Source organism: Hippoglossus hippoglossus, chromosome 18 (assembly GCF_009819705.1).
Source record: "Hippoglossus hippoglossus isolate fHipHip1 chromosome 18, fHipHip1.pri, whole genome shotgun sequence".
Taxonomy (NCBI): Eukaryota; Metazoa; Chordata; class Actinopteri; order Pleuronectiformes; family Pleuronectidae; genus Hippoglossus; species Hippoglossus hippoglossus.
Genome location: NC_047168.1, coordinates 3,135,597 through 3,153,753, shown reverse-complemented (window position 1 = coordinate 3,153,753; position 18,157 = coordinate 3,135,597). Strand labels below are relative to the sequence as shown.

General features: G+C 41.5%; 1 protein-coding gene and 1 long non-coding RNA gene across 8 annotated transcripts in view; both read left to right on the top strand.

Moving 5' to 3' along the window:
• Nucleotides 1–18,157, top strand: part of LOC117779209 — a 315,610-nt gene that overhangs the window by 137,958 nt on the left and 159,495 nt on the right. The window lies entirely within an intron of this gene.
• The window catches only part of sorcs2 (sortilin-related VPS10 domain containing receptor 2), a 291,814-nt gene that overhangs the window by 117,657 nt on the left and 156,000 nt on the right, over nt 1–18,157 (top strand). For all 7 annotated transcript variants that reach the window (XM_034615083.1, XM_034615086.1, XM_034615085.1 and 4 more), the window contains exon 3: nt 12,846–12,945. In XM_034615083.1, coding sequence (XP_034470974.1) covers nt 12,846–12,945 — 100 coding nt within the window. The remainder of the gene's footprint in view (nt 1–12,845; nt 12,946–18,157) is intronic.

The following is an 18,157-nucleotide window of genomic DNA, read 5'->3' as shown; positions in this document are numbered from 1 at the left end:
TTTAAGTAGATCAGTGGTTCCCAGTCATCACAGGTTGTGGTCCCAGTGTTTTTATGAACTGTTCAATCAGAGGATGATGAAGGATTTTTCTACAACAAGCTGCATCACTTGACAGAGTTCTTGTGGCACAAAAATAATACCTTGTGGAAAAGTGTAGTATTTTGGTACGACCCAAAATCGTGGAATGATACTTACTGGAAACTATGATGTCTTATCATTCAGTTGTAATGCAGGAGGCAAGCAGCGATGGTCAATCGAATATGCACAGATTACTTTTACTTTAACGCTGTGTGTCTAGTGTTTATCTCACAGTCGTCGTGATGAATGTAAAAAAATAATTGCCGCTGTGATAACTTTCAAAACTCTGTCTCATAAGACTGTAAACCACTGTGTTCGGTGTCTTAAGTCACAGACTTGCTCCAGCTGGACTTCCTGAATTGCATTTCATGTCTCAACAGAGCGTGAAGCAACGCACCCCTGAGTGTCTGCCAAGGGCTTTGAGACGGGGGTAGTGACTGAAGTTTGACTGTAATGCAGGGAGACCAATGTCACGTCCCATCACAGATTTATGTCCACCTTTGTCCCAAGTCTTGTCTTAGTGGTTGCCTTAAATTGACTTACCTTGACCTTTATTATAGCTTATTTGCCCTCATCCCAGACTGTATGGAGGAGAGTCAGAGTCAGAGCCGAGAGTCAGAGTCATTAGACTTGTTGCAATATACAGCCACTCATTTTCAATGAAGAGTTCTATCTATTCATTTATCCATTAAAACTGCCAATTGACAATATAATCGCACGGCAGTATCAGTGAGTGCACTAATGGAAGAGCTGTGACCACTTGTGATCGGATGTCACTTCACCGCTCTGTCTGCAGATAATCACGACATTTGTGTTCATGAAAACAAAATGATGTAGTTTTTACCTAGTCTGAGTATACACGTGTGCGATGACACAGTGTTTTTGTGTGTGTTGTTGTGTGTCTGTGTGTCAGCATGAGAGTGAGAGAGAGGAAGAGAGGGTGTGCAGTCAGGAGGGGCTCAATAAAAGAAAGATTTCACTTAAATATTGATAAGTATTTATCAAAAATATGATATAGATGCAGTGACAACAAACAAATCTAATTTTAAACTGTAGTGGGTCAGAAAAATCAGTTGTGTTGGTGTGTGTCTGCGTGTCAGGAATATCAAACCACACCATTACCCACAGCTATTTGCAGGATGCACAGAGATGAGTTAATGTATCGTAATTCTCGTTCTGACCTAATCCGATCTGACCACAGACTTTGAGAATAGTTGATAGAAAAAGCCAATTTTCTCCCTGATTGTCTCATTTGCTGTTGTAGCTCATAAAGAGGCAGCAATATTAAAATAAAACCGTTTCATAACCAGTTAAAAACGACTTGTAGGGGCTTTAAGTAAACATTGACAATAAGGGCAGATCAGTATTAGTTTTAAATGGTTATACAGCGTTTTGGACATGGGAGGACGGAGGAGCAGAGAGACACTGAATAAGAAAAATTTGATTCTTCTATTCAAAGCAAAAAGCCATGGTGCTCTCAGAGGATATATAACTTGACGGATATATAAAAATAAGTGCCTGAAATTCTGAATTACATTTCCATAGGTCTTTTTTCAAATTAAGACTCAATGTCACTGTTGCATGAGAAGAATGAGGCAAGTCTTGCGCTGGAGCCTTGTATGTCAAAATAAAGTAAATGATATGAGACTTTCCTTTGGCTTCCCACACAAATGCCTGACATGTGGATGAGCTCGGCCTCGCCAGTCTCACTCCACTACAATGACTTTCTTTTGAACCGTTTTCCCACACATATCTGCTGGAAGTCTCCTGCCTCCACCAGGGCCCCTGCTTGCTTTGGGTCAAATCCTTCCAGCAGTGTTTTAATGGCGTCTCCTCTTGCTTCGTGCTCAGTGCAGATATTAATAGTAGGGGTTAGTGGAAAGCGCTCTCAGAACTACATGATCTGCTCTCACTGAACACAGGCGCCTGCAATAAAGATTACCCCATGAGTTAGGATTGCTTTATAGGCCTGTAAACACATTCATTGCAGTGTGGCATTTAGACATTTAAGAGCCATCTCGGTTGCATTCTATTTATTAAAAGGTGGATGTCCTTTACAGTGATGTATGTTAGCTTTTATAGCCTCAGACAGGTTTACTTATGCCGACTCAAAGCACAGATATCAGGTGGGAGTTGAATACTCAGACGAACCTGAGATGAACCGGATCAAATCACAGTCCTCGGAAACAGTCAAGCACTTTGTTGATTGACAAATACAATTTATTATAACAGACATCTGAAATAAAAGACATCTGAAAAGGAGCTGATAATGTAGGACAGCTAAACCTGGCTAAGCCAATGCACTGTGGACAAGCTGTGTGTGTGTGTGTGTGTTGGTGTGTGTCTTTGGGGGTGACAGATGATTAGGAGATGTGAAGGCACTGCAGTGTGCTCGCTCAGCCCCCTGGGAAAGTGCTTGCTTCTCGCTGTGTTATCAGCCCACTTACTGAAACCACCGTCTGGCTCGCTCTCCCTCTTCACTTTCTCTCTGCATGTGAAGGAAGCTAACTGAAATGTGTCCAGCATGAGAGGAGAGCTGGGCTTTTTGTGTAATAATGCAAATTCTTTTGATGTTGCTGCAACCACTGTAGATTTTGTAGAAACTAAATTATGCACATCTAAAGCTGTTTTTTTTTGTGGTTTTTGTTGTCTTTTTAACTCGTAACATTTAAAGCTTTACTTTTAAGGAAATGGTTGGTTATGGGGAATCCACATATTTGATTTCTTAACAAGAGAGAGGATTCATATCCCATTTCCCTGATATCGAGTTAAAACCAGGGCGGCTTTAGTTGTTCCTGAAAATCAGATTCTTTTCATGAATCACAGTTTATGACTCACATGATTAGGGTTGAGATTTTAACAGCAAAATGTCTGAATTTACTATAGGTCCATATCGCCAGTCAAACTAACAGCAATCGGTATTGGTTGATTTGTCTGTGGGCCGTGTCAGAGTCGGTTGCTTTGACAAATTGGTTTGTCTTCGGGTTGCCTGACATTGGCACCTACCCCCTCCCATGAGGGATGACCTCTGACATCCAAGCACGTGTGGGCGTCAGACAATCCTGCCAGGCTTCTCCTTTTGGGGTGAAAGGTCAAAATGCTGGGATTAGAAAAAGAAAGGGGGAAAGGGGACAAATAGGCATAGTGGTGTAATTACCACAAACAATGACCAAATTCATGCGCAGGAAGAATGCCTACAAAGGCTTTCCTTCATTAGTGTTTTAAATAAATAATTAAATAATTTAGTGCATGAGTTGCTCTCTGAATCCATAAAAAAACAAAACCTGCTGATCCCCCACAAAGCACGGTCTCATATCCAACTAATTAGTGAAAGATCTCAGGTCAGAAGTTTTACATACAGCACAGGACCTCAGCACTTCAAAGGTAACTTTCTCATGTCCTTCATGTCATTGTCTTTATACGTACAGTGTGTGCTCTTGATCATTGCAAGCAAGGCAGCGTTGGCCTTTCTGGGGAGATGCCCTACGGCAGTTCGCAAGCGTGCTCCCAGCATGAGGCCGCGGCTAGCAGGTGAGGCTAGTCTGCTGGTCTTTGATGTCAGGAGCCTTCGAGGGATATCAGGTGATGATAGAGATTGAAATCAGTTAATTTTAATTAAACTCTGTTATTCTGTAAGGAAACTTGTCTGCCTACCATCAACTATTTCCTTCCTGCCTTTTACAACTGCATGAAAATTAATCTCTTACTTTAAATTTTTCACTGTCATTGCACATGTAATTTTATGGCTCCTTCAATTAAATCTCAATCAATTGGTACTAGGGCTGCAACTTACAATTATTTTCATGAATCAATAATATGAAACCTTTTTTGATTTTTGATCAGCTTTTGTCTGATCAACAGTACAAGACCCAAAATATAATACTAAATACAACAGAAAAGCAGTGAATCCAAGTTTGTTCTTCAGCATGTTCATTTGTAAATTTGGCAGAACTGCTTCATTTGCAACATGACATTGGGAAATGTCCGGAGTAATGTGACCACTGGAGTGTTATTATCAATGTGGTCTTCATATCAATCAAAAATTACACTTCCACAGACATGTAAGAGGTGGCAGCTTCATTGATTGGCAATCATTTTACTCATAGCAGAAATGTACTATTAAAACTGTGAGTGACTCATGAATAAAATTCCAGGCTTTCATTATCATTGTCTAAATTACTTGAATGACACCTTTAAGCTCAAAACACCCAAAAGCAAAAAATGGTGAAACCCTCATCTTTCTCTGCAGTGGTCTAATTGCTGAATTCATGGGTTATAGCTCTAATATATGAACATTTTGTCTCTTTTAATCATCCATATGAGATCAGTAATTGGCTTTTGGGGCTAAGAGTGATGAGCATTTTCTAAACGCCTGAGGGAAAAGAAAGGGAAACATCTTTTCCATTAAAAACATTAAGCTGGAGAGCATGCTGTTGCCTTTGTTCTTCTGTTGTGTATCCGGCCTCAGTGTGGTTAAGGAGAAATGAAACAAAGTGTAGTGCGCGTGATGTGCTGAACAGATTGATCGAAACAGCAGAGAGAGAAGAGGCTCGGCCGCCCTGGTTGTGAACACGGCTGCCTGTTTAAGGATTCACTGTCAAGTTCAGTGAGAGGATTTGCTCCTTTTTATCAGCTCATTTCAGTTCACTCTGACTCTGACACGTCAAACACAAGGTCTAAGTCAAACCTCACAGATTCAGCTGCTCACAAATTCACCAATGCTTCATGTGGAGTGTGGGAGAGTGTGCCATTCAGGGAGCATGTCCCCAAGGGTACTGATCGGGATGTCACACAGATAAATGTCCCCATTTCCTGCCCTACCTCCTTCTATTCTGCTGGGACATGGGTGCATGGAGGGTGGGTACTACTGAGAAGAAGTGGATGGGTGGGGGTGTTTTATGGTGCCTTTGGTGTCTCTGATGAGCCAAGTCCAGTCAGCAGAAGTGGTTGAGTCAGAGCTTAACCACATTAGAGCAAGAAGATGGAGGAGAAGCTTGTAAGAAGTATTTAATCTCAGTCGGGAGAAAGGAGGGGAGTGAGGGGGAAAGATAAGTGGAACTGCTAAGTGGACTTGTCACAAAACTCAATGCTATAATCGCCACTTCTTTACAATGCTCACATTTCGGTTAGTGGGTTTGCGTGCATTTAATTGTCAGCTTTCCAAAAGAGTAACCTGGTTTTTTAATAACATGCAAATTTTAAACCATATTTCCGTAGGAGGGGTTAGGAAATTAAGGGTTGCACAGGAGAGAGTCTCTGCAGGACAGACATGATTTTTTGATTATATACAGTGGGTGCTCAACTGAATTTTACATGTTGATAAGCTTCAAAAAGGCAGAGTACCACACTAATTATCTTTCTTTAAGCTTTAAAAAGACTAGAGGTGTTGTAGTCATGCTGGTGAGCTCATGATGCCATACATAGGCACTGTGGGGCTATCAGCATAAGCTAACATGCGTATAATGACTATGCTCATGTGAACTAGGTATGTTTACCATATTGATCTGATCACTCAGTTCACCTGCCACGAGCAGCATGTGACGTGCACAGCCAGGACAGCGTGTGGTTTATTTTAATTAGGTTTTATTTATTAAAATGTTTAATTCTAATTCAAATGTGAGACTGAATATTCTTAAGAATTCAAAGTTCATTGCTCTTTGAAAGAGTTATTATGATGCTAGTATATTATAATTTTATCAGTGGTATGACATGGTTTCAAAATGGTGATAATATAATTTATCACAATAATTTCTGTGACAAAATATCATGCATAAAAAAATGTGTTGCCTTAATATTTTAAATAATGCAGCAGTAAGTTTATAGTTTACAGCTTTAGTTCTCTGAAAAGTTCAGTTTTTTTGTTTTTGCTTCCTAATTATGCTCACTGGGAGAGCCATGTTTTGTTGTCAATGGGATCCAGGGAATGTGGTTATTTCTCCTGGTAATAAAGTGTTTTATTGATGCACATGTTCCTTTTTCTTTTTTTGGGTGTCCTTAACAGAGCCAGATTTCTTAAGAGAAACCATGCAGGGTGCTAACTATAGGCATCTGGAACTTATATAGTCTTACATATGGAGCACTGACCTCTGATTGGAAACAGATTACCTGAAGAGGCCTGAAGTTTCAGCCATGTAAGAAAAGTGAGTAATTTATCAAACATTAATCGACAGTGAGGAAAGTAGTGAAGTTGGGCTACACGACAGCAGGAAACTGGGGCACATTTAAGGGACATAGGTACGACTGCCTTTCACCAAGGGCTAGCACAGCCCGTGTTGACAAAAGCAGGTTGACGGTCGCCCACAGAGGGAGAGCTGGAGGCCACGGCAACCTGTGTCTTTTTATCAGTTATTTTTGATTCAGCTGTTCTTGTCAAAAGGGACACAAACAAATTGTCAAAGAGGCTGACAGGACAAGGCCAGCTACTCAACATCAGAGCCTCGGAAACAGGAGGTCAGTGGTAAAATGTAACAACGATCCAACAGAAAAGCTTCCCCATTGAATTATTTAATGGTGATACATTTCAATACATTGGCTCACCCTTTTCCCTTTGTGTGGATTCATTAATGCACAGTATAATAGTAAAAAAAAAATAAGGAGACTTCCAAAAGCAGCGTCTCAAATGGCAACAGTGCTTTGCTCCCGAGAACAATGCTCGAGTGGTTTTGTGCACTACAAGAGACTTTCCACTGCTGTGAAGTCCCTGTTCCGAGCATGAATCACTGCAGCCTGGCTAACTGCCCGCTCAGACAACTTGTAGTGTAGGTGGCACTTCCAGATGTAAATTAATTTTGCTGCTGAGGAATCTGTGACTAAGATGAAGAAACTTCCCACCCTATGCTGCCAGGTATTTTTATTCTTGTGCAAATTATCTCATTTACTTCCATCATACATGATAGTTTGAACAACTGCTGCATAAGCAAATCCGATCCCTCACTTGGCTGCATGCATGACTGTCAGCTCTGATCAATTCTACTTCTACAAAAGTCTCCTTCTGTACAGTTACAGTATGTTATCTTCTGTTTCCTCTCTGCTGCATTACACATGACGGCGCCTTCAAGGACCTCTGGCAGTGCAAATGGCACTTTGATAAAGCGACGCAAAGGCTGAGCTCAAAATCCGAAGTGTGCCTTATAATTGTCCAGGAAGTGACAGATGGGGGAGGGAAAGGAAGGGGAATTGCTGATGAGCACTAATAGTCTCTGATGTTCACATTAATGGACTGCTTAGGTATTAGTGTACCATGACTTAAAGTGTCAGTTCATCCAAGTTAAAAAAAACTCATACGTTCATTCTAAGTCTAGTTGTATTTCTCTGTGCAGATAATTGTGGTTTCATATGCCAATGGGTCATGACTGTTGGGTCATGACCACAAGAATTAGAGTGAGGATAAGAGGTTTTTCAGGCTCAAACAACTTAAGGATCCGGGTTTACATATATCATCTGATCTAATATCTTGTGAACAGTTCCTCTTTGGTCTATAGTTGTGTCATGAGCCTGTCAACCATAACACCTTTATGTAGACACTGGGAATTGTATGCGCTTTCATGAGTTGTGACCAGTGTGGCTGACACGTCTGCGACTGTCATCCCAAGGGCAGGAGAAGTTCACCAGTTGTCCTTTTGCTTTTTCCATCGAAACAAGTTCACACCTCATTCTGCTTAGCTGCCATTTTCCGGGGGCATTCGCAGCTGACGAGCATTCACACTTCCAGAGTTGGTGTTAAAATCTGTGTTGTGACTTTGTGACTGTCACAGAAAGATCACTTAAGGGTCACACGTGTCTTGAAAGGACAGTGCAGCCATTGTAGGAGCAACCAAAAAGGCATTTTCTATCAAATAGTTTTTTTTCAAAGTTACTTTACAACTCTCCTGCAGCTTCTCTGTTGGCAACATGTGGTTGATCTGTTGAATTCATTCTATATCATTCTACAGTGCATTCTGTCTTCAATAAAGTTGGGCTTTGAAGTAATCAGGCTGAAGCAGATGGCCGTAAAACGTTTGTCCAGGGTACACCTGAGACTCCCTGAGCTTCGTCATCCGTAACCATTGCTATCCTGTAAAAAGAAGGGGAAATAAACAGATAGATGGCACTGAGGTGCTGTCTAGTCTGTACAAAACAGATGCAGTCAAGCAGAATGGTCATTTTTTAAAGGGAAGTGTGAGCCAGAAAGAGGACAGCATTAATGACCTGTCCATGTGTGAAGCAGATGGAGGCGCCTGTCTTTCTTTTCTTAGCATCGTACCTCATCCTAGAGCTACGTCATTAAATTATATTTCTCAAGTTTACCATTCTAAAGTATAAAATGTGATTGCACTTGTTGAAAGAGCAGGTGGTATTTATGATGCCTTGCTTTTAACCACAGTAAATCAGCTGTAATGGTAGCCCTCTGTCAGCAGTAATTTTTAACACTAGTCATGGCAATTACCTTCGCTGTGATAAATCAAAAGCTCCCATCTCCTGCTAATCCCCTACTCTTTCAAAAAGAAAGATGGGTAAGCTTAGATGGTTATGACCTGAACTTTAACCCACCCTGGACAAAAGTTGGCACAAATCTTTTGGGATGCTGCTAATAACTCCAGTGAGTGATACCTTGGCAAGGAAGCAAGTTTGCCTCGTGGTTCATCACTCTTGTCAGCAGAGGGGCGGTGTTTCCATGCATTGCAGATCCTCACAACCTTGTGTCTTTTTGACAGTGCTGCATGTTGCATGGATGATCGATAATCTCTGACACGTTCTCCACAGGGAGATACAGCTCAATCCTCCGTCTTGGCGAAGATGCTGCTCTCTTTGCTCACTAGCCCCAAATTTCTAGCGCTTTTCCTGGGGACATCTGTATGCATCTCTATGCAGACGCAACAGTCTAGCCATCTGGCTGTCCAGGCTTGATTCGTGCTGACAGCATCTGTCTACCTCAATGTTTGTCTTCCTGGACATGTCAAGACACATTGAGCTCCTATACCCTCTGGCTTGTCTACCAACAGCTTAATTTGACCCTCTCAGTATATAGCGCAGTTCTTGACAGCAGATGCTTCTTGACATGTTGCACAATGAGGAGAGACATGCCTTGAAGGATACACATGTCAATCATAATATATCCCTCACTAACATGCTGAAGCTCTTCAGGTAGATTTATTAGAAATGTGTTTCCCCAAATCGATTCTACCCTTCTCTCTTCCCTGTTTGAATTCTGTCTCGTCACACGTTGGCTCGACACTCTCTGTTTGTCTTACTGCGTCAGGTACTGGGAGCAACCTTGACATATTAGAACATTAAATCTGTATTAGCACCGGTCGCCACCCTTAGAATGATTCCACATTTCTCTGTTTTCTCAAGCACATCAAGGAAAATACAATTTTACCTGCAGTGTCTGTCTCTGTCACATCCACTCAGATGGGCAGACTCATCCATGTCCACCTTTCTCTCCCTTTTTTCTGTGTCTTGTAATTCCACTCTTCTTTTATACCCATCTATTCTAGTGGGTTATGCTTTTCCACTGTCATGATATCTACTGTATGGCCTCTTGCAAATGACATGTGTCTTTGGCAAGTTGTTTAATGTACATATTATAATCAATTTTATTTTAACTATATCAGAGTTATGCTGTTTGAGGGTATAGGTTTTCCAGGAGATACCTTTTCTGAATTTGGACTCATTCATATGTTTCCTGTAGACGAATGGTAATATCAACATGGACAGTAATTTTCTGTGTCCTGATGCCCCATTTATCTCCAAGTATATAGTATAGAGTAGTACATTTTACTCTGATTACAGGGCTACATTGAGTGCAATAGATTCGACTTTAGTCACTTTTTCATCCAACCCTTTCCCCTCTCGTAGTGCTCTGCAATCTCCCCTCTCATCTGTTCTCCACTCTATTTCGAAGTAATTATTCCTCATTAATCTACAATAGCTCCCTACCAGTCTATTAATCTAAAGGTCTGAATGGCAAAATGAGCTCTCCTATTAACTCTACATCATTATTCTTGCCGTATAAGGCGCTGGGGCTGCTGACGTTCTGCTGTAACCCCTATCCAAACCTCAAATTACCCTTATTAGTGGCTTTAAGTCTACCCATCGCCCCCTACCTTCCAACATCTTTCAGTTAGTTTTTCGCAAATAACACATGTTGTCTGATAGATGCTTATACACAATTATCAAGTATTTTAGTAAATATACACAACCCCAATGTTCATGACTAAGGAGAGATTGTTCCATTTTTGATCAGAGATAATGATCATTTCAGAATAACATTTTTGTATGTTTGGTTGCTGCTTTACTAACACAAGGACACTTTTCATTTGGTTATAAATTGTCTTTTTGTTTTGATATTTTACACATGGAACCACCAGGGTATTTTGTCAGTAATGTCCATCAGTTGACCAGAATGCTCCCTTCAGTCTCAAACACCAGATGGATGTAAAGAAGCAACCTTCATGGTAGTGAAGGTTATGAGGACAGAGGAGGACTGAGATAGGGCTCGAGGTGTGACTAGATGGCATCCATGTGTTGAGATGTGATTCTGGGCAAAAGGCCCATTCCAACCTCGGCCGATCATTACACTCTTGCTAATGAAGGACTGTGAATATGTAATAGAAGGAAGACTTTGCAGATATCTGTGTCAAACAGAGATTCCCACTGGTTTAATGTAATGTACAGCAAATAAGTGAAGGTACATGTCCGCCTTTTATGCTTTGACTGAGAAGGAAATTATTTGATGATTTATTTACTCAACAACTACAGTCTTAAGTATATTTTAGACAATCAATCATAGATTTACTTGTTCAGACAATATTTAACTGCCATTTTGTATTTTGGGGCTATGTTTATGGATTATTTTGCTACATACTGGGAAGCTACTGGCTTCAATTCTGATCAAGTTAAAGCTGCACTGGTAAAGATGTAGTATGAAGTTACATGAATGGGAATCTGAAAAACATTGCTCATTGTGGCAAACCACCTACACTGTGGTTCCACTCAGCCTTTTTTATTTAGCAATATTTTGTTATCACTCAACTCTGACCTACTCATCATTAAACACCAACGTTAGCAACCAGCTGTAAGATATAATGAAGCACTAAAATGTTTAAGAGCCAGATATTTTTCTTGCTTGGTGGTTGGTGGAGACCAAACCAGAGCTAAAACCAGAGTAAATATTACCTTACTTTCATCAGATCCAAATGAAGGGTGATATTGCTGCACTTGATGTATGTTAAAGGAAGTTAATAAACAAAATCAACGCAGCTTTAAAAACAAGCTATCAAAAGAGAAAAGGATGTGAAATTGACAGTCAGAAATACAACTATCTAATGAATCCCAATGCTCTGAGGGGTTTGTGCGATTACACCCAGATGACCCAGCCTCTCAATGGACCTCTTTAAAGCAAGCCTTAAAGGCCCTATCCACGAGTGGGTTTTTCACATAAGTTCTGAGCTTTGGCAGTTAACACAGCCATCAGTGCCAGATCTATCTGTGTCCGCCAAGTGATCCTGGTGAAACGCCGCACCAGGTCCGGCAATGAAGATGAAAACACTTGCCGGCTCTGTGCAAAGGAAATAGCTAACCCCTGCTATGCCACTCCATTTTCTCCAGCTGTATCGGAGCACTCAGAGAGAGCTGATTGCTGAATGGCTTGGCAGGGCTTCGGGCGTGTTCGTGTCTCATTGTGTGTGTGTCTGTCAATGGTTGATGTCCCACTGGGAAAAGGAGTAAATCCTCTCATTCTTAACCAGCCAGACGTGCTAGCTTATCATTCTCTTTCATCAAGACCTCTCCATCCTGGCTCCCTCCTGTTGAACCCTCAACCTTGGACAAAATGCTGCAGCATTTACCTTCCTGTTAGCGTTGGATTGCTTTCCAAATGTTGCCTAGGAAAGCTGTCAAAACATAAAAACAAAATGCACCCTACTTACCCCTTAGTTCAATTTAGTTTCTTAATCTGTCATAGTTAGTGTTTGTTGCCTTAATCCCCATTGCTTGCATTATTTGTTTGAGAAGAATGTTACCTGGAGTACTCTTTCTTTTGTGTACTATTGACAGAAATTTGAGACATTAATTATCTATAAGTAGTCAAGTAACATCAGCTTTGCCGAGCTGAATACTGCATCGTTTCTCAAAATCTGTCACAAACGATCACACTCACATTGCTCGCTGAGTGAGACGGAGACTGACACTGAGTCGGACTGCAGAAACAATCCAGCGGTTGGCTATCAATCTTAAACAAACGTAGCACTCCATACCTGCTCTTAAAGCTGACAGATTTGGGGATTGGCCAGTATTTCATTGCTAGCTTGAGGCTGTTTTTGCATTGTTGTGGCAATGACCGGTTGTCCAGCCATTTCTGATTTGTCACTGAGCTCAGTCCGCAGTCCACAAAGTGGTAATATGGTGAACAGAGAGCTGAAACAATGCCTTCAGGGCAGTTTGAGAGAAGGAGCAGGTTGTCCTTTCCCAGGCCTTTTACAGATTTAATCTCTTTCTGTCAGTGTGAAGGATCTTCATGGAGCTGCTGTCATTTCAATTTGCAGGTTACATAACATTTTGGTGAAATAGAAGGGAAAAAAAGTTGTAAAATTGAATGAACTGTGAACATATTGTGTGTGCAGCAGGTGTTTTTGGTGGTGATATTCTCCCAATGATTCCTATCCCCCTCTTCCCTATTGATATGGTGCGATTCATGGGACCATGCAAAAAGGAAATCAGCAGGAAATATCTCCCTGTCAGACACATTTCCTGACTTAATGCCACTCTTTTTTTCTGCTGGCTTTCAGGTCTTCTGACTATGGCACCACCTACACCAAACTCAACCTGATGCCAGGGACGACCATTGTGGTGACCAGTTTCTACATCTGCCCGACCAACAAGAAAAAGGTAGGAGCACATATTGATGGTTGAAATTAAGTGCTGTCTGTGGGCTGACAATTTTAGTGGAAACTAAAGCTTTGCTCTCAAGTGAAGTCAGAGCTGGATGTCTAAAAGAATATTTACTCAGACATGCAGGGTAGGAATTATAAAATATCTATTGTAGTTAAAGATGTGGGATTTGAGTGTATAATCCACTTGAACTGAAGACATAAGATATGTGCACATGAGAGGACACTCCAGCAGGGAGACACATACTGTACCCAATCTCACTAGCTGAAGCCAGTGAGATAAAGTTATCTTTTCATTGAGATATATTGACACTTTAGAGCTCCTAGATAAAGTACTTGTGAATGCTAGTTGTTCTTATGATTCCTGGTTTGCTTACTCACTTGAAGATTTAACTCCCTGTGCTCTTGTGAAAATATCTTGCAAAGTCCGCAGAGACTGCAGAGTATCTCACTCGGACATTTGTGTTCACACATGCACCTCCTCCGGAGAAAGTAGGAGGTCTGATAGCAGCTTAAGGGGACTTGCGAAGACAGATTTTTGTTGAAGTTGTCAAATTTCCAGAGGGAGATCCCAAAGTATCTTTTCATTTAAACCTGGGTATGAGTCATTACCAGGATAATAGAACTCAGGATCCAAAAGTTCCAATAGGCAGCTTGTGAGGATCTTCTTTTAGATTCCTGCTGTCTGGTAAACACCCACATCTTTCAGACTTCATGACCCTGGATTTTAACATTAGATGTCTGTTTAAAGTTTCTCTTATCAAGCCCAAACTTTGGCCTTCATTTTCCTCCAGCTCCGAATTTCTCTGGAGCCACAGAACACATTATACAACAGTTTCACACACAGTATAGTACTCATTAGAAATAAACTAAACCTTCTGTTTGAAATTGGTGGAGTGCCCCTTTAAACACTTGGAATAAGGGAAAAGTTGTATTTACAATTAACAACATCAAACATTAGGTGCTGGATTATAACAGGATGCAAACTTCAGTGTTCTGTATGAGAGTTGTACCTGCTTCTCACCCATCCACCCCCCTTATCTCCACATCCTCAGTTTCACCTATGCTACATTAAAAATACACAACCTCCCGCATTGGCACCGAATGTTATTGTTTGTAAACTGTGTGCTGCAGAATCATGCAAAATGAATGAACAAGCAGGGCAACCAGGACCCAGACACACAGAATGAATGGGCTGAAAGTAACACCTAGACTGCACCAGTTTTCATTTGAATGATCGCACATAAAAGTCAAACCAACAACCATCAGACTTAATTTGAAAGATTCTAGAGACATCGTATAGATTCTACATCTAGTGATAGATGATGTATCACAGCAGCTTATCTGTAAATGCCTAAAACACCTCCTTCCTTTGGTAACGTTTCATTTTTGTGCTGTAATACATATTTTGCTGAGCTTAAATGTCCTCTTTGGCAATCTTGTGGTACTTTTGCACAATTTGATGGTATTTCTCATACAACACCCTGTGGCAACATGCACAGCTCCCACCCACTTTGCAGCTCTTCGATCTGCAGGCAGCCTCTGAGCTCCAGTGGATTTTAGAAAGCAGACAAGAGGTACAGTAGGTGACTTAAGCTGAGATACGACTGGGCTGCCAACCGTGGCAGCCTGTCTAATTGGCAGGCATCATCGCCAGGGTCCAGGGTTCTTCCAATCGATGAAGAGATAGAGGGAGATTAGATGTAGTCACTTTTCTCAGTTTCTGCTCCAGTCCCCTCTCCAAATGTCTGTGTGGGATCTGCCATCTCATCTTCTTCACTCTCTCTCTCACACACACACAGAGAGAGAGAGAGAGAGAGAGAGAGAGAGAGAGAATAGGAGAGGGCTAGACAGCATGAGAGCTTTTAATTGCATGGGAATGGAAGTCATCTTAATTTCCCTTAGGGACAGAAAGAGGGAGAGAGAGTGAGGAGGGGTTGTGGGGTGTTGTGACAGGAAGATGTCCAGTAATACGAGCTAGGGATCAAACTGCTGCTTAAATACACCTCCAGGCTCTGAAGTACGGGTTTGATGGAAGCTCAGGTTCAGTGCCGCTTGCTGGAATTGGTGCATCTAGGCGCCTGTTTGTGCCATTGCTGTTGTGGCAAGAGAAGTTGTGCGTTCTGCTTGTGGAAGGCTGTGGGTGGTGTGAGTGTGGGTTTATGTAGATTTTGTGTGTGCACCGTTGATCATCAAATACTTTGATCCATCTAAGGGCTGCTGCACACTGGAGGATTTTCAAAATCATGGCTGATTTTAAAAACTTGGGAGACCACAGACATAATGACAGATTAAACCGATTTTTCAATTTTATAATCTTCAGAACACACGCACTAGATGCTTTGGCAAGAACGTCAGAGCAAACACTTGCCGTTTGCAGGAAAAAATTTCACAGTGGCGTTTACAGAAACTTGAAAACTCACAGAAACGGTAGCATCAAGATTATTTTGTAAACCCCTCACACTTCAGGATTATTGATTGACCTCCGGTCGGAACGCCCTCGTGATAATCAGAAGGGGCAAATCGGCTCTAAAAGCCTTAACTAAATATCAGTGTGTAGCCCGTATTCACGTCAATCTTTTCAGCATCCAAATTATGAGTGACCACATTTAAAAGGTGTCCCCACACACCTACAAACACACATACGTGAGTGTACTTTGATCAGTACTGCTAATCACATCAGACAACAGCAGACAAGCAGGTATGTAAGCTCTGTGAGGGGATTACACTCAGTGTGAAGGGATCACACAGAAAGGTGTGAGGGGCCTTGGGTAATCAATAGGACTTGAGGCAATTAGAGAGAGAGGTGAGTCTTCAGACGGAGACAATGTCACCCTCTCTTTCTCTCCCCCCATCACTTCATTGAGAGCTCCATTAAAGATCCGCTCAAGACCCTTTGGCGGAGAGTGCTCCCAAGGACCCTTGACACACTTCAACACCAGTAGAGTCGTAAATAAACTTTGAGACTGGAGGCTCAGCATGCTTTCCCTCAGCAATTTTCTTTAACAGTCGTCTCCAGAGGGCTGTCGACCGGGCAAGTGTTTGCACAAGTCTGTTTTCTTGTAGAGAGCTCAGTGTGCAGTCTAAATGAAGGTTCAGGTTTATGCTGAAAGCGATATTGGAACAAAATGCTTCCTTTCTAACGGTACAGTGTAAACCAGATATAGTGATCAACCGTTTATATGGATCAAAAAGCTTGTGACAGAATCGTTCATATACAAATGCTGTTTAAATAATTCGGTTATTGTGATCAGGTACAGAGTTCCTCTCAGAAAAAAGTGAGAGTGTGTGTTCGTGCCATGTGTACACATACGTTAGTCAGCCTTATCTTAAAACCGCTGTTACCTTTCCCGGGACAAACATGATCACTATAAGCGGTTTCAAGTGAAGTTATTTAGTGGATATTTGCCAGCCATCATAGAGATAAAGCGGAGGTTAGACTTCGTAAGACAAACGTTGTCCTGCTAGTTTGGCTACAGGTCCAGTTCCCTTTTATGAATATATCATGAACTGGATAAGTAGGGGTTGGTGGTGACGCTTTCCTCAGCAGTGACTGAAATTACAATCATTAGTGTAGCAGTGGGGTAAAGCAGAGATTCACAACAATAAAGTGGTACATATAAACCTGGTTGGGTGGTACCGGAGTCAACAAAGTAGTTTTAACCAGTGACAGACCAAACATAGTCTTGGACTGAAAACAGAGTTAGCGCTCAAACATGACGCTGTTAGACACAGGGGCACTCTGGTCCTGGTGGTCTAACTGAGGCATGTTTGAACTGAATTAATCACTACTTAGACCCAAGTCCATTGGTCGGCAACATCACTGAAGGGATGTGGGCCTCACTGGGTGTGGATGTTGTTTTCTCTGGTCCATTGCCAAACCATACAATGATGACTCCCAGCTCAGCGTTGGTCCTTGTTTCCTTCCACATCCCCTCCCTCCTCTCTCTCTCTCTCCCTGGTGCCTTGATGTTCTCTTGGCAACCTGTGACCCCGACTCTTGGCTTTGCTCTAAGGAATTAACTACATAGTCAGCAACCACAAATCTTTGAACTGAAGTATTGTTTACCTTTTTTCCCCAAACACAGACCTTTGGTCCGATAAACAAGACAGTTCTTGACTTTATGTTGCAGTGCAGCTGGAGGCCTGTAGCAAAGGATGAGTAGAAAACAAATACAGTATATTTGTGTAGAATCATCTCCGGCATCCAGTGCAAGTGGGCTCAAGTGCATTTTAAAGTCAAAGACATTTCTTAGTCCATTAACGGCTTATCCAAATCTGATCCCCTATTTAGATACTAAGCCTCCTGGTATTAAAGCTTATTTTAATGACATACACTTTCTAAATGGCTATTTTTTGCACCTCGCCTCCTTACATCACTGCAGCATGACTCATCTATGGCTTATAAAACTGCAGTAACATCACCACCTCAGCAATTCTCAAAGCAGCAGGGCATCACCTGGAGGAGTACCGTCAAGCTCAGGGTGCAGCATAGGCCCAAACCATCGTCTGAGCGAGTGTCTTGAATTATGTCTTCGGCCACTAGTCAGCATGGCATCTCCTCAGGGAGTAGAGCTGATGGTTCCCTTCCTTATATCACTAAAGAGAAGAATAGATTTTTATTAACAAATTGCGGAGGTGTTTCCAGCTCAGAGGTCAGATTTGACAGTGCTTGAGAGTGAAGCTCTCCGTAATTAGTTACACTCTGTTGATGGCATTTTTATGATGTGTTTGAGTATATAATTAAATGTAAGTCCCCACAGTTAAATATTCCAAGGTGATTCTGGAACATTAATATTCAAATTGGGCCCTTTTTATGATGTTACTTCATATAAATATCAGCAAAAAAAGCACGGAAATGTTATATCTTTTTGTTTATTGTAGCACTTCCATACTTTTATTGAGACATTAAGACAAGTCTGGAAGGATATAGAGCAGAGAGGACACAAGCAATTCAAGTGGGTTTCAATCCCCAGCAGGAAGAATAAAATATGAAACATCCTGATAGTCAATTAAAAAAGGAAAGACAGCACGTAAAAGACCAAAAATATTGCTGCAAGTAGAGAGATACATTAACCACAGGTGATGTAATCTTTCTAGTGGATGGATAGTTTAATTTTCTCTTCAAGAGATGTGTTAAAAGTCGAGATACCAACTTAAGGCATCTTCCTTTGCCTTAACTTGTGTTGTAGTGCCTTAATGCAGCTGCT